The sequence below is a fragment of the Aythya marila genome, assembly GCF_965140915.1.
Source record: "Aythya marila genome assembly, chromosome: 24".
Lineage (NCBI taxonomy): Eukaryota > Metazoa > Chordata > Aves > Anseriformes > Anatidae > Aythya > Aythya marila.
The window spans coordinates 3,544,510-3,566,367 of NC_139065.1; the positions used below are offsets into that span (position 1 = coordinate 3,544,510).

Sequence of the window (21,858 nt, forward strand, 5' to 3'; positions counted from 1 at the left end):
ACACGGGGTCCTCACCCTGGCACTGAAGGTCAGGAAATTGCTGGTTTGATTTTTTTTAATTATTGTTATTATTTTTTTCCCTGTGAAAAAAGAGACCCGCAAACACGGATCTCCCAAACGGCCAACAACCAGAGCAAGTGGACCAAAGCGTTTGGGGTCATCACCTAAATATTTTCTAGCAGCGGGAAAACTGAGAAGTTTTGGATAAAGCCGCACCTATGGAACTTCCTACAGGAGCACGGGTGGCGGTACGTGACCGGGTGACACCGGGATGTCACCCCAGGGCAGTCGGTCCCCATGGGGGCAGCTGAACCCTGTGTCTTTTTGTGACTCTGCCCAGAAGCGTGCGAGCAGCTGCTGAGCACGATGCTTTACCCCATTAAAGCATCCCCGGGGATAACCAGGTGGGGAATCCCGCAGCTACATAACCACTCTCCGTGACATCCAGCATCCCCCCCCCTGCTAAAAAAACAATTTGTGTTGAGCTGAAAACAACTCACATCCTCGCCCTGCCCCTGTGCCATCCTGCAGACTCGCCCGCAGCACCAGGACACCTCCAGGAGCCGCAGCAGGGCCTGGCCAAGACAAACCCAGCCTGGAGGGGATGACCCCACAGCTCAGCACCCCGTGCCCCCCCAGGACCCTGTGCCGAGCAGCCCGGCTCCTCGCTGCCCTCCGTTATCTGCCGCGGCGCTCATCCCGTGTCGGCGCTGTGCACATATTTCGCTCTCCCGGGAGCACAGGGAAGCGCGTATCCTTTGCTGGATATTGAGACTGTAGTAAAGTAATTATCTTGTTTGCTAGCAGGATTGATAGAAAGATCAACTTATTAAGATTGGATAAAAGGCAAATTCTGGCTGAAAGCAAAGATCGGTTATCAAAACGTCAATATACCGAGTGTTATCTGCAGGTCCCCATGGGGACTCGGGCTTGCCACCAGACAAAGGAATAAGGTGCCCTCTACAGCACGCACAAACATCCTACTTTTGGCACTTTTTGAGCCCAAAAGTGTTAGATGGGGTTTGTTTGCTGAGGGATTTAGGCAAATCAGGGGGTTGCAGCTTCTGACATCGGTGGCCGTGCATCCTTGCATGGGGCAGCTCTCACCTGCACTGCTGGGCACGGGGCATCTCCTCTCAGCAGGATCTGACCATGTCCCTCTTCTCATTTCTGGTTTCCTTTCCAAAAGCGTTGGTGCAACATCCCAGCTCAGCCACGAGCCGTGCCAGCCCCAGGAGCCCTCCTTGCAGAGCAGACAGCAGAAATCCACGGCCCTGACAGTGCAAGAACAGCAAGAGAGGAGCCATCAGTAGGTGTCCTGGCCACCCCAAGCATTTCAAGCCTGAGATGTTCGTTTGCCTAATGCCTGGCCGCTTTCTAAGATTATTTTAGCTAAATAACAAGGGCCCTCGTGCCCTTGTGCTTGGTTTAACGTGGAGTTTGCTGCTGCTCTGAACAGTCTGCCTGCAGCAAAGTTGGCTGTTTTCATCTGCTCTCATTGAATATGAGAATTCATATTCATATTCTCATATGAATATGAGAATATTCTCAGGCTTGTTTGTACCAAGAACAGGAAAATACACATTATGGAAAAAAAAAAAAAAAAAAAAAAAAAAAGCACACATGCTTTATCTTACTTTTACGGACTTTTATTTCTTTGTAGTGCCCTTTGGAAAGAAAGCAATTTCCAACAGAGACGTCTAAGTAAAGGGGGTTTTGCAGGGAAGGAGATGCTCCAGCACGTGGAGGTGCAAGGAGCTGGGATGTGGGGCCAGGGCGAGCAGCGACGGGGACAGCAGGGGCCCCGGGGCCGCTCACACAGCGGTGGCAAAGCCCACTTGGTTGTTGCCCATGTCGTAGATGGAGTAGTAGGACCTCAGGAAGACGTCGCCGAGGATCCACAGGGGCTGCCCGTTCTGGGAGGGCAGGTAGGTGGACTCGATCCCGACGGTGCAGTAGCCGCTGTTGCTCTGGTGGGAGGAAAGATCCGTGCTGGAAAGCGCCAGCTCCGAGCTCTCCCCACCCACGGGGGTCTCTCAGCAAGGCTGTGACCACCGTGCCCCCCTCCAGCCACCAGCTCTGCCTCATCCCTTGGGGCTCAGACCCCACTGGGAGCAGCACCAGGGATGGGGATGGGGGGCGAGACGCTGTACCTGGAGCATGTAGGCGGAGGGAGGCAGGGGGAAGCTGGTGCCGCTGATGACAAAGGTGAGGGTGGGCATGCTCCCGATGTTGCTGCAGCTCGCCACGTACTAGGGAGAGAGAAAAGCACAACTGGTTTGTAGCCAGGGGGCTCCACGCATCTGCTGGGACACGGCTGACAGGCTCCCAGCACGAGCTGCCACCCCCGAACCCAGGAAGGCAGATTTTATCAGATCCGTCATTCCCTCCACCGAAATTAGAGGTAAAATGGGATTTCCGATGCGCCTCCAACCCAACTCCCTGCTTGTGACAGATGCACCCCCCTTTATCCAGTCCTCCTGTTGCCCGGCCTGCTCTCACCTGGCCGTTGCCGTCAGCCTGAGCCCCGATGTACTGCATCAGCTGGGTGAAGACCTGAGTGGGGACGGTGAGGAGCGAGGTTCCCGTGTCGACGATTCCCTGGCAGCCCTGGCTACACCACCCGCTGCTCTGCCCACCGATGGAGAAGCTGCAGAAGGAGAAGAAAAACCACTCGTGAAATGTGCCCTGACCTGCTGCAGGATGAACAGAGGACAGGAGCACGAGAAATGGTTGAATTCTGCCTCCACAACCTGCACCATTAAAGGCTGGTTTTCTCTGGTTACACATTAGCAAAGTGAAGATGAGACCCCAGAGCCCCAAAACGCCTAAAAGCTGAAATCTTCGAAGCCACCAGAGATGGCAGAAAGGTTCCCCTTGTGGCTGCAGATCTAAGAGAAGCTAGAGGCAGCTGGAGAAAGCAGCATCTTACTCTTCGATCCCGATCTGCCAGTAGCCAGCCTGGGTGACGGGGGTCCAGGTGATCTGCCCTGTGTACAGGTTGGGGTCGACGCCTCCGAAGACGAGCTCTCCGCCCTGGCTGCCCTCCTGCCTGCAGGAGGAAGGCACAGGGACACACTCGGGTGTTTGCAGCCATCGGTGGCCGCTGGCAGCAGCCTGCTGCTAGCCTGGTGCGTGCCAGCAAGAGGAACAGGGAGGGGAAAAAGTTGAACAGGGAGGAGAGCAGGAACAAAGCGCGAATTTCCAGCCCCCCCTGAAGGTTTCACAAGATTTGCAACAACAAAAATAAAGGGGATATTCCTGGAGAGCACGAAGGCTGCACAAAATGGAAGGAAAAAGGGGAAGGGGTGCATCCTTACCCGCTCAGGTAGAAGCTGAAGACGGGGGAATCCAGCAGGTTTTGCTGCAGCATGCCCTGCATCACCGTGGTGGCACCGCCGGCAGAGAGGGAAGGGAAGGCCAGCCCCAGGATGCCATCGAACGGGGCGTACACAAAGTTGGTGCCAGGCTCGGTCTCACTCAGGCCGAACTCCTGGTTGGTGATGGAGAGGCCTTGGATCTAGGGGAGGAGAGAAAAGGGGCAGAGCTCCCCTGAGAGCACAGCCCAGGGCAGCGGGACCCCAGGAGGCAGCAGGACACTGGGCTACGCAGCGGGGCGGCGAGCCAAAACCAGTACAAATACCGTGTGTTACGCACAATAAGAGACTGTTAGAGCCAAGCCATAGATTTTCCCCTTTTTGCTCCCGAGGGGAAACCCCAGAAGCAATCAACCTGCTTTTTTTCTGGGTGCACCCTCTCATCCCAAGGGCGCACGGGGAACCGGGGCGCCCCTCGCTCCCCCCTGCCGCGGTGTCACTCACTGTGACCGTGTCGTAGCCGAAGATGCCGGTGAGGCTGCCCGTCCCGTACTGCAGGGAGAAGTACTCGTCCTGGGTTGAAAACGTGGAGGACTCGTTGGGGTTGAACAGGTTGTGGTTGGCTGGATTGGGAGAGCAAAGCAGAAGGGTGACGGCTCCAGCCAGGGGCTGCTTTTGATAAAACAAGCAGTAAGGCAAGCCCTAAATACAACAGTGGCCAAAAGAAGCATCCCCCAACTTGGCTAGGACCTCTGAAGTCTAGGATCCAATGGGATCACCCACCCTCAGCCTTTTTTTTTTTTTTTTTTTTCTGCCACCAACCCTTTGCCCAGGAGCTACTCACTGCAGGCCTGGCTCTGGCACAGGGTGGAGGGCACCCAGAGGTTGGAGGAGCCGGTGTCGAAGAGCACCAGGAAGTTCTGCGGGGGGGTCCCGATGCTGATCTCCCCGTAGTAGGACATCTGGAGGAAAGGGGACACTCCTTGCATCCCATCCTCAGCCAACGAACAGCACCACGAGGTGCGCTTGCTAAATCTCAGCCCCGCTGGCGTTACGGGACGGGGGTTTCCAGCACCGCTCCGTGGGGCTGGAGGGTCTGCCAGGGTCAGTGCTCTGCTCCCTTGGCCATTTACACCGCCTTGCTCCCAGCAAGAGGGGTTAAAACAGCTGCAAAAAAAAAATTTAGCCCGGAGCACAGCATCGCTCTTTGCTCGGGCTCTCCCCCCAAGCACAGCTCCTGGTGGCACAGAGGCAGCAGCTGTGTTTGGGAGCTGCTCAGGGCGCACGGAGCCTTCCCTCAGTGCCCCACGAGCTGCTTTGGGTGTGTTTCCAAAACAGAAATCAGTGCACAGCTGAGCAGCTCCATCCGCACTAACAGAAACGTTTCCTCTTTCCCTACGCAGCCACGAGAACGGCTGCCGAAACAAACACTGAGCTTCAAGGTCCTACGAGGAACTTCCCAAACGTCTCTCTCTTTTCTCATTTCGGTCCTCCCGTCTCTCCTCTCCCTTAGTTTAAGCAATGAGCGGATACTCACTTCCATGCTGTTGGAGAGGGGCTCGTAGATGCTGGAGAAGCTGCTGAAGAACTTGTAGGCAGGGTCGTGGTAGCGGTGCTTCTGCAGGTACTCGTGGAGCACCCCCTTCTCCTTCATGGCTTCCCGTATGGACTTGCCTTTCTTCAGAGGAATCCTGCACGCAACGAGCAAAATCGCCAGGTCAGTGTGGTGCGAAGCAAGCCTCCACCTCTCCAGCTCCTTCAATTTTATTCCTCTATCCATTTTTTCTGCCTCTGTCCCCTGCCTGCCCCATCTCCCGCGGGCAGATTTGCTCTGATCAGCACATCCCTGGAGGGAGGTGACCCAGACCTGGCCACGGGAAGGGCCCTGGGCTTTGGATCCCGATCCCTTCAACTAATGAAAAATGAGTTTGACATCAGGCCTGCCTTGGCCATGACTTCTTGGGATACAGCGAGCTGCACTGTGAAATACAATTTATTATTTTTTAATGTGAAAGCCAACCCAATATAACCATTATCTAAGGAGTTCTCCGCAATACTAAGCGCTGGCCCCAGATAAAACCTAAGACCCCCAACAGATTTCCCACCGCCGCCCTTCCTGACTTTGCCCCCGTCCTGTTACGAGCTGAACCACGACCGAGGTTCCTCCGCGCTCACCTCAGCAGCCCCTCAGAGAGGTGCAGGCACACCAGGGCAAGGAGCAGCCACTTCATGGTGATCTTCCCTTGCTGGCAGCTTCCGAGGAGACCTTTGAAGCCCCACAGCACACCCTTATATACCCCCAAACGCTCGCTATCTCCCTGCATCAGGGTCCCACGCATGCCTGAGGTTTATCAGTGCACCCAAAATATTTGCTCGAGACTTTCCCACAGCGCTAAGGAATATCTCGAGAACTCCAAAGTCAAACACCAGTGGCTAACGCCATTGTACGTGCAAGCTATTTTTTGAAAAACAACGGTGAAGAAAAAAGAAAAAGCCGATAAGAACAACTTCTTGGGAATAATCCAAACCTGCAAGAGTCAAGCTCGCTGCTACTCAACTCCTTTGGATTCGATAGGGCTATCAAAGACTTCCTTGAAAGAGAAATGAAAAAGGGTTTCCAGGAAGAGGCTGGAAAGACTAACATGGGTTATCAGCAGTTGTGTTATCTCCTGTTTCCATTCCTGCTCTTACCTCTAGCACTTTAGAAAGTCCCAAAATGACCCTGGATGAGAGAAACCCATGGGCTTGCAGAGGAGACTCCATGCACGAAGGATTGCGCTCTTAGGACGACACAGAAGGCCCTATTAGTGGTTCTTAACTGGGCTCCTGCTGGGGAAGAGCTTTCAGGAGGGATTTCCATGCACCAAGGGATTAAGCTGTGCACGTTACCCCACGACTCTCTCTTCTTTGCTATAATTTGGCCAAACAGGCAAACCCGCCCTGCACCAAGCGGTGGCAGAACCCAAGGAAAGCCACCGTGCCCAGGGCACCTCGTTCGCACCAGCCCCCAAATCCATCCCACCCCTCCAAACCGCACACTACCCCTGGTGGAAATAGGGAATCTTAAGGGCAGGACTCCAGCGAGCATGGATCTGTGTTCAGCCCACGTTCAGCACATCCAAGTCCAAGGCACCCTCATGCTCTCCTCCTGACGCTTGTCTCGATGGAAGCCTGGTCCACGAGGACCCGCCAGCGATGGCTGTGCCCTAAAAAAAGATCCTGCAGAAGACTCGGTGGTTTCGGAGCCTCGGCCAAACATTTCTGCACCAAGCTGAGTCCCTCCTCAAACAAATGTGAAGCTATGGAGTTATCCCACAGAGGGAACCCCTGGCCACCAGCCAGCAGAGGTTAGGATAAAGGTATCTGCCTGCGCACAAGTTTCTCATTTTATTTCCCAAATTTATTGCATTTTGCCCTATTTTATTTTTTCTGTTTCTAAAGGTAACGCTGAATTGCTTCCTTTCTAGTTTCTTCAAGCTGTCCAAGAGGATGTTTTTGACCAGCAGCAGCAGTGAGCAGGAGCTGCTCCACTCTGGGACACACATTTACCCCTCCCTGGGGCAGGAGAGGTGCTGGGGCAAAAGGAGAAAGAATAGGGCCGTGGGGAGCTGTCTGCACCATCAGCCCTCTCCCCCTCAGCAGTTCAGTTTAGGAACACATCACGTGCCAAATATTTCATGTCCTGGCTTATTATCAGAAGGACAAAATATCTTTTAACTCAAACATTATCTTATCACCGAGGATTGGCACAAACAGCAGCAACTGTTCACCCCCCCCCCAGCCAAAACAACAGGGGGACAAAAAGGACACAACTGACCGGGGACATGAGGTGACCAAACCTTCCACGAGGAGCTAATTGCTCTTTTATTTAACCTGCGTCTCACCTTTGGAGTCCACAAGAGCAGGGACAAGGCACCCGGCTGTGCCTGGTCACGATGGGAGATGCATCATTTACTGTCACCTTTAAAAAATGTGTTTTTAGTAAAGAGGTCGGCTGGGGGTGGGTCACCACCGACAGGAATCGCTCAGAGGTGGGTAATTTCCCTCCTAGAACTGTGACTGAGTTCAATACAGCTGCTTTTAGGTCGAAATAGCTGCTTTGTTCCTTTCTTCTCAAAGATCAAGCTCCCAAAAAAAAAAAAAAAAAAAATAGGTTGAACACCTACGTTTACCTGCAAAACTCAAAAGCGAGCGCCCTGAAGGCTCAAAAAGCAGAATTTGGATGGAAAACTCCCAGCCTTTTAAAATTGGAGTTCATAAAACTGTGTTTGGGGGTGGGGGGATTGCCTTTTTGTGCGATCCTGATGGCTGCTTCTGGTGGCGCGTCCCAGGTTACGCACGGGTCATGCAGAGTTTCAGCCTGCTCTGCAGCTGGTGAGGTGTTCACAGCCAAAAAATTCGGGAGAGAGCAGAAGAGATGCTTAAGGTAAAAGCAGCGCTGAGGTAATTCCACCACGGGAGGGAGACCTGGAAAGCAAACACTGCCAGAAGCCTGGATTGAGCTGCACCAGGACAGCTGGTCCTGAAGACATCGGGCATGCCACAGCCATGCTGCAGGGCCATGGGGGCCAGGGTGAAAAGGGCGAATTGCAGGACACGAGGTGGGCTTGGAGAGGCCACGGGCAGGAGAAAGTTGACTTCATCCATCCCGTCCCACCTCCAAGCAGTCCATGTTAAATAAAAAGGACACGACCAGCGGCTACTCGTCATATTCTGTTTATTCTGTATACATTCGTAGTGCACGTTAAGGTAAGACATGAGCACTCCTCGGGTCACACAGCACTGCTACTGTTCTTCGCCTTTACGGTTACACCCGGATGAAATATAAAGAGGGACCGAATGGATACCCATAGGAATAACCCGAAGAAGCAATTACACAGCGGGATCAACCCCTCCGCTAAGATCCACCCAGGCCCCGGTGGCCGGAGCCCCGGAGCACCTTCGTTTTTCTGCCGCATCCAAAATGTTCGGTATCAGAGACAGCAGTAACAAGGAACAACACGGAGAACCACGTGGGAGAAGAGCTCGAGATAACACGGATGCATCTGGGTCTTTCGACTTGAAAAATCACATTCACTTAGGGAAGAGAAAACAAATCAGGCCCCTTCTGAAGAATTAACTTTTTTTCTACACCCCGGCTCGTAATTGGCAACTTCAAAGCTCTCGGGATTTCCCCTAATGTATTCAACCTTTGGTCCTGTTTGGTAACAGGAATCTGAACCTGTTCTGCTACCTGCGCGCAGCATTTCACCAGGAGCCACGTTTGGGGGAAAGAGAAACTTCCCAGAAAGACTGGCTGCAGCCCCCTGGAAGCTGAATTTGGACCACGATGAGGCAACAACGTTCATTAACAATCGCTCGTTAATGTTATTTCACAGTCAAAATACGACCCACGAGGGCTGAGCAGCGTAACGTGGAGGGACAGAGGAAGGATTTGGGGAGAAAATGGCTAAGAGAACATAGAGCCGTAGTACCAAGCCCTGCCGCAACGCTCTCCCTCGGATCTCACAGGCATCAGCACACCAAGGAGGTCGCCACCGCCTTCCCCGTTTTGCCACGGTGAAACTGAGGCACGGGGAAAGGAGACGCGGGGCAGAACCCGAGGTGGGAGCCCTGCTGGTGCGAGACAGGGTCCTGGGGATCGGAGGTATTTGGTCGGTAATCGCTCGCTGGAAAGAAAGACAGCAGGAGCTGAAGCTGGGTTTGGGTTTTGTCCCGGAGGACAGCATGGCTTAGGTAAGAAAAGTGACACTTAGTACTGAGACAATCAAAATCTGCAGAAATATTGATCCCTTAACCCTCACAAGCCAGCCTCTCCTTTGCCACCCCCCTCCCTGTAAGGCAGATCCAGCTCACAAATAATCAGACCACCTTTTCTCAAGGGGAAAGCAGGCACATAAAACGGGTTAAAATTAGAAAACAAAACGAAAAAGCCTCCCACAATAAACAACGACTGGGAGCCATGGGAAGCTCTACACCTCCCAGCAGGTCCCTGGGAAAGGGAAGGGTAGAAGATCTCTTTATGCAGTCACCGGGGAGGAAATATCAGGGGAGAAACTCTGGTTGATTAACTCAGAGCTCAAACAAGAATCACTTAAAAAGGTTAAGTCAGTCAAATCATCGCTGCACAGCAGACAGCTGCTGCCACAGCCGTCCCCTGAACCTCGATCCTACACGCAGAGGACAGCGAAGCAGCACCGCAGCCTCCAGCAGGAGCCACCGAGCAGCAAAGCCCAGGATCCAGCAGCCAGATTCAAGCCGTCAGGTCATCACCATTCCCCCTGCCAGCTTCGTTTGGTTGCCTAAACCTCCTCTGAGGAACCAAAGAAAGTCTCAGCAAACCCAGGAGCTGCCTGCACACCGCCCTTTTTCCAGGTTCCCATCCACGGATGGAACAGCCGGGCACGAGGGGCACCAGGCGAGGGATCCATCTGCCTTGCAGAGCCAAGCTGGGAATTAAAGGATCTCAGGGATTTGCTCAGCTTCAGGGCCCGGTGCTGGAGAAGGCTTCAGATGTCTTCAGATGTACACAGCTTGTTCCTTTCCTTTCGGACAACTGGGCAGCACCAGCTGGAGGCACAGAGCGCAGCTGGATCATGCAGTCTTAAATCCAGATCTGGGGACGCAACCACAAAGGGTGAGGAGTTCTGCTCTGCGGAGAACATCTTCCCTGCGGGGGGAGAACCATGGCTGGTGGGACAGGAGGAGTCGGCGGCAGTCCCTGGTTTGTTTCCCATCCAGGTGAGCACAAACGTGTCCGTGCACTCCTTGGGAAAGCCCAGCGAACTCGCACGTAAGGCTCAAAGCAAGACCTGCAAGATCCATCCTTGCAAAGTGCCACAAAGAGACAGCACAATTCAGAATTTTCAACCAAAAGAAAACCGTAAGGAGGAATGACTCCAAAGGGGTCTCAGGAGGGATCCCTACTGCCCAATGCTCAAATCAAACTGAAGGAATGAAAAAAAAAAACACCAAACGCCCCGGCCTTCCAACCTCGTACCGATTTTAACTCTGCAACCGTTTCAGGTCTGACCACTAGAGGAAGCTGCGACACTGGAGAGCTCCACACAGGTGGAAACACCAGGGAGAAACCCAAACTAGTGACATTTCTGCTCCCGGTGCCCCTAGAACTTCTGCCTCAGTGTTCAACCAACTCTGGTCTGTTCTCGCACCTCCACACCACCTGCAAAACTGAGGTTTAAGAAGTCATGAAAGGGTCCGGGTCACTTTACGCAGATATTGCTCTGGTGAAGTTTTCCACAAAAGCGAAGAAAAATGAGAAAAATGACTTGCACGCGGACCTGACGCACACCCTGAAAGCCATGAACGACCGGTTTCCTGCTTGCCCACATGAAGTTTCCTACCGAGTTGCTTAAACATTAAACAACCCCCCTGCGAACGACGGGCTGCGAGCGGCTTTTCATCCCCGAGGCTTTCCGGGGAGGTGGCGATAGCGCAGCGTGAAGCAGAGGATGGAGAAGCGAGGTGCCCACTGGGTTATGATTCTCTGAGAGCAGCCAGCATCAGTTCTTCCTTAACGATGAGAAAATGCATCTCTTTTTTCCTTCCTCCTTAGGTGCAGCTGTAAAAGGGGTGCGGGAGGCTGGCGGGGACCGGTGGGCGCTGCGCACACACTCAGCTGCTGCCCAAGGCTCTCCTCGCTGCTTCTGATGTCCTCATGAGGTAGGGGAGCTTGGGGATTGCTGGAGGAGGGCAGGAGGCACAAGGCAGACAGCACAGTTCATCAGGAGGACGTGAATGGCAGCAACCCAAACAGCAAGGGCAGCTTTCCCCAATCCGAAGCTAATTTGAGCCACGTAAACAGCAGCCCGGCCCCTCGGGGGACCGCGGCGAGGAGCCCCCAGCAACGCAGCCGTGCTCGTCCCGACACCTCTGGGCACGTCCCAGCCCTTGGGGACACGCAGCCAGGTCAGGGGACACCACAGGGAGCAGGAGGTGCCACCAGCAGGTGCCCCAAGGCTGAGCCACACGCAAGCCCTCACCCAACAGCGCACACCCAGCCTGCAGACCTGGCCCTGCCACCGTGCTCCACATAAATGTGAGATATTTCATCCTTTTTTAACCTTTCTGGGTGAAATCGGGGAGTATTTTGTATTTCCCAGCAGGGCAGTGATGCTGTTGTGAAGGCAGGTTCATGTGGAGGCTCCCAGAGCACCGTGCTGTGGGGTCAGAGCCGCTGGAGCTGTCCCGGGGACGACGCCGACAGGTTAGACACTTCTCATGTAGAAATTAGAAAAATAATTAGAATTATTTAAGTAGTTTGGTTAAGGCTTAATGCAGTTAACTTTAATACATCGAGTGAAACAATTTCTTCTCTCGCTTCCTCAAATGGAAGTCTGATAGGTTTAGGGGAATACATTACTTGTCCTTTTCCCTCCACATAAAGTCACTTGGCACACATATAAAAATAGATGACTTGGGTTTCCTTTCGGTTATAAATCACTCAAGGGTTGGGGTGGAGAAAAGAGCATACAACAAGCATGAGAACTTCCCAAAAATAAAGGAAAAATCACTGAATTGAAGACTGTGGTGCACTTTGAATTTCTAGTGCAATGAACAGGTCGAGGAATCCGTGCTGTGCCCGGACTTTGATGCCTTTCTGAGCTGCACGGCACGTGCCCCTGCTCCCAAAAGGGTCCCGTTTCGGCGTGACATCGCAGCACAAAAACCAGGCTGAGCTTCAGAAGCATGGAAATGGAGCCCGTGGACCTTGCAGGTTATGGCTGGCTCACCAGGTCCTGGCCCCTTTCTCTGACTTCAAATCAGAAAGCTTTAGGAACACGGACACGGCGAGGCTCAGAAAATGAGCGCTCCACCCCTCAGCTCGCATCCCAGGGAGGAAGATGAACACAGAGAGCAGAAACGTGGGCCTGCAAAGCAATCCAGGTGCTTAGAAGCAGCTCGCAATGACAAAGTGACCCGGGGAGGGACTGAGCTGCAGCAGGTCGCCACGCAGAGGGGCGGTGGCACGTCCCCACCCAGAGCGGAGCACAGACCCTACACGGGACCTCAAAGGGCGGCCTGACAGCTCAGCTCAAGCTCAGCCCCGGCGTCAACAGAAAAACCCAACATCAAAGGCCACGAGTTTACCCGAGAGCTGAAACTCAGCCCTTCCCAAGGCTGCAGTTGTAGGAAACGCGCGGCACGCTCGCTGGAAACGCAGATCAAATATTTCTCATGGGCCCAGCCAGGCACGTGGGTGGTGGAAACGTCTTTGATACGACTCCAAGCTCGGCTGCCTCGCAGCTCTCCTCGCGCTCCCACGTCTCCCCCACCGCTTCCCTCCCACCCACCCGCCCTGCGGCAGCAAATCCCGGTTAAAAAATATAAAATTAAAAAAAAAACCAACGATTCCTGGCTGCTCTTTTCCCCGGCCACAGCTCAGCAAAGCCACCAGCTCTCATCAGAGACCCCAGGCGCAGCGCGTGGAGCAAGTACGCTTTGTATTGGCACCGGTTTTTGGCAATTTACCACTGGGAAGGCAAAAGAGCATTTAATAAATAAATAAATAAATAAATAAACAAACGAATAAATTAATCGGCAAGTCAACAGCACTTCTGAACAGCCACCAAAAAAGAACCCTTAAAAATCAAAACAGTGTACGGTACAGTTGAAGGCTTCTATCGCAAACCTGCAATCTCTCATCCTTGCAGTCTTCCCCTCCTCTTTTTAAGCAGGGTGTCTTCAGGAAATGAGGTTTGTGTGATCACAGTGTCTGTGTCCATGGCTGTGTCTCCTCCTCTACTAATTTCTAGAGTCGCCCAATTTAAATCGAATCTGGGAAAGGGCCAGAAGGACGAGAAGCTTCTGCGAGCTTCAAGGAAACAGTGCAGAGGGAGGAAGGAGCAAGCTGAGGGGGGAAAGACTGCAGCATGAGCTCCCATGGTGTCGGGGACCATGGAAAGCACAAGGCAAGAACCAACTCTGGAGTGGCCTGACCGCAGAGCTTGCTGCCCCCGGAGATGCAAGGTGTGAAATCCACGGGAGATGACCTTGATTTGCTGTGGAGCTCCCCCAGCACCTCGTTTTTGGGACCACCTGCACTGCCCCCGGAGCTGCCGGGAGGTCAGAATTAGCCCTGCCCGAGGTGGTGCCCGCACAGCACCTCCTGCTGCCACCTCCTGCCCCTCCGTTCACCTCCAACAGCAGCTTCCCACATCCCGTAAGGCTTTAGAAAACAAACTACGCGGGAGAGACGGGGAGGGGAAGACGGACGGACAGACTAGCCTTGACATCAGCTGTAGGACCCATCCCATGACACCAGGAAACGGGGAAGCAGAGGGCGATGGCGAATGGAAGCCACACCGAAGGGCAGGGACCAAAGCCACAAGACAGCGCTCGGCAGCCCCCCTCACAGAGGCAGGTCAGTGCTGTTATGTCGGGTTTTCCGTGAAGTCCCGTCGTCCCTCGGCAGGGCCCTTTGCAAATTGGACATGGCTGCTGTCTTTTTGAGGTCAATGATGGCGTAGGAGTCCGTCCGGCGGGCTTCGTGGGCAGCGGGAGGCGCGGCACAGGGGGCTGGGGGCTTCGCATGGCCTTTTCGAGGCTCAGCCTCCAGCTCCACCTGGATGTAGTTGAGCTGCCGCGGCTGCTCCAGCCGGGGCCGGGGGAAATCGAAGCTGAAGACGTTGGGCACGCAGCCCCGACGGGGTTTGGGTAAGAAGCTGCCTCGCCTCAGGCTGCCGCCCCCGTGCAGCGCGGCGCTCTCCGAGTTCATGTAGTTCTGCAGGGGATCCTCCTCGCCAGCCTCGGGGTAGCCGTTAGGGGAAGGCGTCAGCACGTCCCCGGCGTCCTCCTCGCCCCGTCGGAGAGGCTGGCACTCCCACACCGGAGGCAGCGAGGGCAAGTTCTCGTAGTGCAGCAAGGCAGCTCTGCGCTGCGAGCAGCCGGCCGAGCCCGCGTCCTCCCGGGGGACTTTCAAGCGCCCGGCCCGGCAGAGGGACGAGGTGGCGGGGGGCAGCAAGCCGTTGACGTTTTCGTAGACGCACTGGGGTGAGGGACACTCACCCTCGCACTCGTTGTTGTTGTTGTTGGGGGCGCAGAAGTGGGTCCTGCACTCCTGGGGGTGCCGAGAGATGCGCCTGTAGTTGGGCGCGGGGCCCAAGACGAATTTCACCTCCCCCGGCTGCAGAAAGACCTGGGGGTTGCGGTCTTCGAGGGAGCAGCTGCGGTTCCTATGAGGGAAAGGAGGGTGGGCTTCAGGCAAGGAGTGCATACAGTGTCGGCCCCTCGGCTCCTGATCACCATTGGCCGTGTTCACGTAGGTGTGGGACTGCAAGGAGAGAAGCAGAGGGACAGTGAAAGGAGAAGAGAAGAGGCGAGGGCGAAGCAGCCGCCGGGAGCTGAGAAAGCGACAGGAAAAAGTGATGATGAAGGAGATGAAAAAAAAAATAAATCAGATATTGGAAAGATTTGGGGAAGAAAAACAAAAGTCATTTCTGGATTTGTGCGCCGAGGGAGAGAAAAAAAAGGAGTCCGACTGCAGCAGATACACATCATCTGTTTCACACGGGATGCACATGGTACAGAACAAGAAGCAAAGCCACCCGAAAAACGTTTCCTTCAGCTCCTAACACGGGATATACGGCAGCACTCAGCCCTACACAGGCTTCTCTGAGAGCAGCTGAGACAAGATGAATTACGGAGGGAAAAATCATAATTTCTAAAGCTGAGAATAAAGAGCTGAGCGTCAAAAATTAAACAAACCTGAACTCGGGCACACATTTACAGATCGGTTTAGGGGTTGCAGTGATAGCTGGTGGATAAGGAAATACGAGACTCACAAGCTAAGTGCTGCTGTTAAATAATTGTCAAGTAATGAACAGATGGGGAACGAGGAAGCCCATCAGCCCACCTCAGTGGAGTGCCTGTTTTGGTGAAGCATCAGAGCAGAAGTCTCTGAGACCAAAATGAAGCAAAAGAGAAAAAGGATGGCGAAGAGACAAGGACCCCTGAGGGCCCTTGAGTAAGGACCTTGAGCAGGAGTAAAAGAAACCAAGAATTGCACAGGACTGGAAGCAAATCGAGCTCATTGCTCGCAAACAGCAGAATTGAGGGCATCCGTGTTTACCTGCTCATCAGGCCCAATGAGGGCATGAGTGGAGTCTTCACCCACGGAGGAATGCCTCAGGCTGCTCACGGAGGGGTGGCGGGCTGCTGAGTAGGACAGGGGTTCTCCAGAGAAGCTGTGAAATCCGTTGGGAAATCCTGGGACGGTGTAACCCAGACCTGGGGAAGAACAAAGACATAGTCAGAGCACAAAGGGTTTTTTTTTTGTTGCCATTTCCCTGGGAACAAAACACCACATCGCAGACAAGTGGGGCCTTAAAATAAACCCACTACACGGGGCGCACACGGGCATAAAGACACAGGCCAGCAGCAAGGCAGTGCTCGAGAGAGATCCGTGCCCTGCCAGGGGCACTTTGGCACTTTGGCACGAGCCATCGCAGGCATCACCCGTGTCTCTGCGCCTGCTTCTCCCCACAGCCCGAAGGAGCCTTACTGCTGGGTGCCTGGGGGGTCCGGGAGAGGTCCCGCTCGGTGGGGTGAGTGTTCCTGGTGATGACAACGGGCTCCTCCACGACGTTGATGCTGTTGCACTGCATCAGGTCCTGGAGCAGGTTAAAGATCTCCTCCGCTCTGGAACACTTGAAGGCAAAAATCCCTGCGGAGTAGCGGGGAGGAGGGTCAGAAAAAGAAGAAAGCAATCCTGCTTTAATCAGAGAAGATATAATTCTGCGCTCTAAACGAAGGGGAAATTTGAGGTTCTTTTGCTGGGTTTGACAGAATCAACCCCTGCAACTCACATTCACAGGAGACCTACCGGTAACTCGGTGGATTAAAGCATCATCGCACCAAATGGTGCGTTCTTACAACCAAGATAATTGAGGCACAGCGAGTGCCTCAATTATCTTATGGCACCCAACCCTAGATGAGCAGAGGTGTGAAAAGGGACAGCTAACAGTCTTGTTTCAGCTCTCATCTTCTATTTTAACTCGCTTGGCACCCTGGCCAATTCTTGCTGCCATGGGAAAGTCTGTCCAGCAACTGGTCGAGGCTGAGCTGGGCCCTGTGGGGTGTGTACGGGAGGGAGGGCTGAGCACGTAATTTCAGAAATGCATCAAATTGAGAAGTGTCTCCCCAAACGAGCAGCCCAAACCAGAGCTGGTGTGTGCAGAGCAAGCCAATCCCAGGCTGGCACGCACACGCACGCACAAAAGCCATAGCAACGAGGACGGCATGGCAACAGCTGCTGCTACTCCAAAGAATAATGTTTAAAACATTCTGGCCAAAAAAAAAAAACAAAAAACAAAAAAAAAAAAACAAACAGCTATTTCTGCCTTATATAAGATGAGGAGCGGCACCAGGAAGCAATCCTCCAAATAAAATTAATGCAGCAGAAGAAATCCTACAAGGAAAGGAGAACTCATCACAGCACAGTGCCATCCCTCTCACTTCTGGCTGCATTAAGACCGATGAATAAGTGTGCGTCTGCTAAAAACGTCCTAGGATACGAAGAGCAAACAGCTTTATCACCGCTCCCCGGGTCTAAATAAAACCCAAAAGCACCGACAGCAGAATTCTAATCCCCGATGCTGGAAAAGGCAAAACAGACGACCGCAGACAAGCAGTTCCCATCGCTGGCACGCGATGCCAGGGGAGGAAAGCTCCACTTCCATAAATCTGAAGAAGGAGCATACGGCACTACAGATTTGTGCAGTGCTCCACAGACACCGAACAGTCGTGCAGAGTCCTTTTGGATAAGGAGTTTACCAACACGTTAATAGAATGAGGAAACAAACTTTTTTTTCCCCCCCTTCTCCTGGGATGCATACGCCAGGAAAACGCTCAGCTCTTTAAAAGCAAGAGACAGACCGGTGGGGGAACTCGGAGGCACCAGAGGAAAACTGGAGCCTGCGCCCGGTGCTGATGACTTGGCACACAGTCCTGGGTGACTCACTTCCCTCTCCTATGCACAGCATCCCCGTGCATAAAATCAGCAAAACGCACCAGTCCCTTCCCCTCTACATTGCGGAGCGCTGCCAGACACAAAATACAAAGCAGTCAGGAGGAGCAGCACCCGCCAAAGCAGAGAGATTGTGGTGAAAAGCAAACGGCATTGAAACAACTGCTGCTACTGAGGGGCGCTTGAGAGCGCTGTGAAATAATCGGGTACTAAGAGGGGGCTGGAGAAAGGTGCAGCTGATGTCCCAGAGCTAAAAGATGCTTGGCAAAGCTTTAGTCTTGCAGAAAGCACTTCCCAGCACTGAAACACATCCAGCAGCCCCTCTTACCATGGCTGTGCATCCTTTGGAGCTGACCGGGTACCTAATACTCTCCCTGACATTAAATGTGCTCCATCCAAGGGAGGCTTGAGCTCAGTCCTGTTTCACTAATTACCTCGAGTGCAAGCACACCAGCAAAATGAGACCATGAGATTTATGACCAGGTCCAGAGCTCTCATTAAGTGTTTTAATTGGGAAGATCGACTGCATGTGCATGCCCAGTGGTGTTCTGGGGGAACAGAGGCTGCAGAAGGACCTGTGGATTTGTTAGCTGGGGGAATTTGGGAGCATCGGCTCAGCCCCAGCTGCCAGGGAGCAGAAACCTTGGAGCTCCTTCCCCCAGGAGACGAGCACTCACCCTGCCCCGTCTGGCAGCGGCGGCCGCTCTCGAAGGAGAAGAGGTTGGAGTCGTAACCGTAGCGGCGCAGGCAGAGGTAGGGCCACCGGACCGCGTCCCGCTTGTGAGTGTGCAAGATGAGCTCCGTCTGCGTCAGCTCCATGATCCCAGACCCCAGCTCGTTGCCTTCATCGTCCACGTTCGTTACCTGCGGAGGCCAGGCACTGCTCAGCTGGAAGCTCAGGGAGTTGACACGCATTAAAAAGCAAACGGCCACCCACAGAGATCCTCTGATTCCCATGGATTCCCCTCCAGTTCCCCAGATGACTTTATCTCGGCCGAGAGCATGAATTCATCGCTGGCACCAGGCGCCAAGGCGGCAGCCCTGGAGACTGTGCGCTTGGCAGTTCAGCTGATGTGCCTCAACAAAGCCACTGGAACACAGCCCTGAGCAATAAAAGGTTTCTCTCCAGCTCTCCATTTCCTTGCTCAGGCTGAGTCTCAGCGCAGGGGAAATTTCTGCTGCAAACACAAACAGATTTGCAGCAGAGGATGCTTAATAATAATAAAATAAATCAGCAGCGTGTTTGCAAATCTTATCAGCTGAAAGACTTATCTGCAGGAGCAGAGTTTTTCGTTACTTTCATGCCTGGAGTCCGACCCACGCTGGGCTTTGCTAGCAGCCAGCCCTGCCAGATTCTGCAATGGGGCTGGGGTCCAAAACCTACCTTAAATTTGCTGGGGTGGTTGTCTGGGATGCTGTCTCTGCACAGACAACTGCAGCAGCTCCCCATGACGTCAGCAGGAGAGGTAATCCCTGGGGAAAGGCCACAAACCAGAAGACAATCACATTTCCAAGCCAACTCCTCCCACCCCCCTCCCAACAAGCAGCATTCACAGCCTGTGCCTTCCTCCCCCCCTCTTCACACAGCTCGGTGTGTCTGGATCTCAAACGTTGGTGCTTTGAGAGCTTTGTGTTCCTCGATTACTAGACACCACGTAACACAAGCCTAATAAAAGCCTAATAATAATAACAGCAGCTTGCTTACCATTAGGCAACTGTTTGGGTGCTTTTGGAGGGTGAGAAGAAATTCCCACTACTGTCCCTCTATCTCCTTCGGGACTTCATGGCAAGCAGGTGTCAGTCACCTAGAGCACGAGGGAAACTGCCCCCATCTTCCCCCTGGAAAGGAAATTAAAGTGAAAGAGATCAGTAAACCAGGGGACAATAAGCACGGAGGAAAGCGTCACTGAATTTATCCTCAAATATCCCGAGGAAAGGAAGGCACGTGTTTTTTTTTTTAATAGCTACCTGCACTTGAATGAATACGGGGAATAATTCAGCACTCGCTGCTCCTAAAACGCACAGCAGGCTTAGAGCAGGCATCAGATGTTCAAACACACTTTGCACGGTGAGTGTAAATCATCCTGCTCTGCTAGCTGTGCCAATTTTCTAACAAACTTATCAAGAACTCAGCACAGACACTGGGCTTGAAGACATCCCAACGGGCAGAGAGCAGCGAGTGCTTTCAATGCCGAACTTCTGAAGAAATACCAGCTAGAAAACCTAAAAACGAGACATTTTCCTTCTTGGCTTTGGGACCCTAAGCAGGAGAGGTGAGGACAAGAGGGATTGCACACATCTGCTGCTTAGGAGCATAAAGGCGTCTTCATCCGATGGAAAGCCCTCAAGGGTCTGAGAACAATTGGCCTTAAACGCAAGTAAACACAGCAGCTGCTCTGTTTCAGACTACAAAAAAGCAACAAATGCCCCAAAACTCTGCTACCTGCTAACAGTAAGTGCAAGCGTGAAGCACGCAGGAATGGCACGCCTAGCAGCGAGGAAAAAAACGGGAATTTTGGTGCAATCTTAACGGACCTAGGTTGTGTTTTGACACCAAAACACAACCTGGGTGACCTTCCCGGGCAGCTCCGGGTCACCTCGCCTCAGCCCCGACACCTCGGGAGCTCCCCGCTGCACCCAGACCCCACAAAACCCTCTGGAGGGGCAGCAGGGCCACGGTTTGGGTGTGCTGGAGGAGCTCGGGCACCAACCCAGCGGCTGCCTCCTGCCCCTCGCTGCCTGCGGGCACCCCAGGAGCAGCAGCACCTCGAGCCCTGCACCCAGAGGGGATTGACCCCAGGGTTGGAGCAATAATTCAGCAGCAGGTTCCTCTCTGCTCTGCCTAACCTGGTCAGCGGGGGCCTCGTCCTCTACAGCCTCTGCTCTCCTCCTCCCATATCATCAGTAAAAAAAATAAAATCCTGTAGAAAACAAGTTATTTTTGCCTCCTTCTTCTCCATTCCCCTCCAGTTCCCCCAACACCCGGCTCTCTCTCCCCTACAGGGGCTCCTGGCTGGGGGCCTGATAACGAACAAAATTTAATTGTCAGACCTCCAAGGAGGTCCCAGCTGCCGACCCCAAACCCAAACCCTCCCCAGCCCTCGGGCAGACCCCAGCCTGGGGACAACGCGCCTGCCCCCAGCCCCTGAAGCCCCCAACTGGGGGGGCAAGGGGGAAACTGGGGAGTTGGGGAGGGGGGCAAGGGGCAGTGCAGGGGCAGCATGGAGGGGAGGGGGTGGAGGGCTGGAGGGGGGGGGCTCAGGAATGCTTGTGGGGGGCCAAGACCCCTGGGGGGGAGCGCAGGATCCCGGGGAGAGGGGGCTCAGGACCCCCAGGGTGGTCTCAGAACCCCTGGGGGGGGGTGGGAAAGACCCCCAGGGAGGGATTCAGAACCCCAGGGATGGGCTCAAGACTCTGGGGGTGGCTCAGGACCCCCGGGGGGGATTCAGGATCCCCGGGGGGGGGCTCAAGACCCCCGGGATGGGCGTAGGACCCCGGGATGGGCTCAAGACCCCCGGGGGGGAGTTCAGGACCCCCAGAATGGTCTCAGGACCCCTAGAGGGGTGGGAAAGACCCCCAGGGGGGGATTCAGTACCCCCGGGATGAGCTCAGGTCCCTCGGGGGGGGGATTCAGGACCCCGGGGGGGGGCTCAGGGCCCTGGGGGGGGGGCTTCAGGACCCCCAGAGTGGTCTCAGGACCCCTGGGGGGGTAGGAAAGACCCCCGAGGGGGGCTCAAGACCCCCGGGGGGAAGGATTCAGGACCCCGGGATGGGCTCAAGACCCCCGGGATGGGCTCAGGTCCCCCGGGGGGGGGATTCAGGCCCCTAGAGTGGTCTCGGGACCCCCGGGGTAGGCCTAAGACCCCCGGGGTGGGCCCAGGACCCCCGTGGGGGCCTCCCCCAGCGCCCCGCGGAGCCGCTCTCTACCTGAGGCGCTGCCCGGTTCCGCCGTCGGGGAGCCGAGGCCCGTGCCCGGAGCTCGGCGCCGCTCCCCGCTGCCTCCTGCCGCCTCCCCCCGGCCCGGCCCGGCCCCTGCCCGGCCCCCCGGGCCTTGGCTGCGGACCGGGACCGGGCCGGGCCCCGCCACCGCCTCCGCTCCCCCCCCACCGCCAGGCCCGGGCCGGGGTCCTCCGGGAGCAGCGAGTTGGGCGGCCGCCGCCTAGAGCGTCGCCCGCTGGGAGGACCAAAAGGGGAGGGGGGGGGAAGGAGGGGAGGAGGCCGCTGGGGGGCGCGCGAGGGACGCGGCTCTGCGGGAGGGGGCGGGGCTAAAAGGGGAGGGGGCGGGGCTATGGAGAAGGGGCGGGGCTACGGGGAGGGGAGGGGGTGAAGGGAGTGTGAGGGGAATTGAGGGGCCTGGGGGGGCAATGGGGGAGATACGGGGCAATAGGGGCTTATGGAGGGGGTAATGGGGGCTTATATGGGGCAATAGGGAGGTATAGAGGGTAATAGGGGCTTATAGGGGGGCAATAGGGGCTTATGGAGGGGGTAATGGGGGTTTATGGGGGTGATAGGGGGGCAATAGGGGCTTATAGGGGGGCAATAGGGGTTATAAGG

The 21,858-nt window shown here is 54.8% G+C and overlaps 2 protein-coding genes across 2 annotated transcripts; both read right to left on the reverse strand.

The window, feature by feature from the left end:
* Positions 1 to 1,596: 1,596 nt before the first annotated feature.
* LOC309886957 (gastricsin-like) lies at positions 1,597 to 5,548 on the reverse strand (the record flags this gene model as incomplete). Its single annotated transcript, XM_082778301.1, has 9 exons — positions 1,597 to 1,970; positions 2,154 to 2,252; positions 2,503 to 2,650; positions 2,933 to 3,052; positions 3,321 to 3,520; positions 3,822 to 3,940; positions 4,162 to 4,279; positions 4,855 to 5,008; positions 5,493 to 5,548. The coding sequence occupies 9 exons, from the start codon at positions 5,546 to 5,548 to the stop codon at positions 1,815 to 1,817; spliced, it is 1,170 nt and encodes a 389-aa protein (XP_082634427.1). The 3' UTR covers positions 1,597 to 1,814.
* Positions 5,549 to 12,678: 7,130 nt separating this feature from the next.
* On the reverse strand, positions 12,679 to 21,372 carry FRS3 (fibroblast growth factor receptor substrate 3). The gene is made up of 7 exons (XM_082778618.1): positions 21,232 to 21,372; positions 19,010 to 19,143; positions 18,689 to 18,777; positions 17,982 to 18,168; positions 15,841 to 16,002; positions 15,409 to 15,566; positions 12,679 to 14,610 (listed from the first exon to the last, which is right to left on the reverse strand). Exons 3-7 carry the CDS (start codon positions 18,752 to 18,754, stop codon positions 13,690 to 13,692), a joined length of 1,494 nt encoding a protein of 497 aa, XP_082634744.1. The 5' UTR covers positions 18,755 to 18,777; positions 19,010 to 19,143; positions 21,232 to 21,372; the 3' UTR covers positions 12,679 to 13,689.
* Positions 21,373 to 21,858: the final 486 nt, after the last annotated feature.

Coding starts and splice junctions, on each gene's coding strand:
- FRS3 (XM_082778618.1), bottom strand. CDS start 18,754: ATGGGGAGCTGCTGCAGTTGTCTGTGCAGAGACAGCATCCCAGACAAC. Junction 18,169..18,688: donor ACCACCCCAGCAAATTTAAG/GTAGGTTTTGGA, acceptor TGGCCTCCGCAG/GTAACGAACGTGGACGATGA. Junction 15,567..15,840: donor GACCCCCCAGGCACCCAGCA/GTAAGGCTCCTT, acceptor GTTCTTCCCCAG/GTCTGGGTTACACCGTCCCA.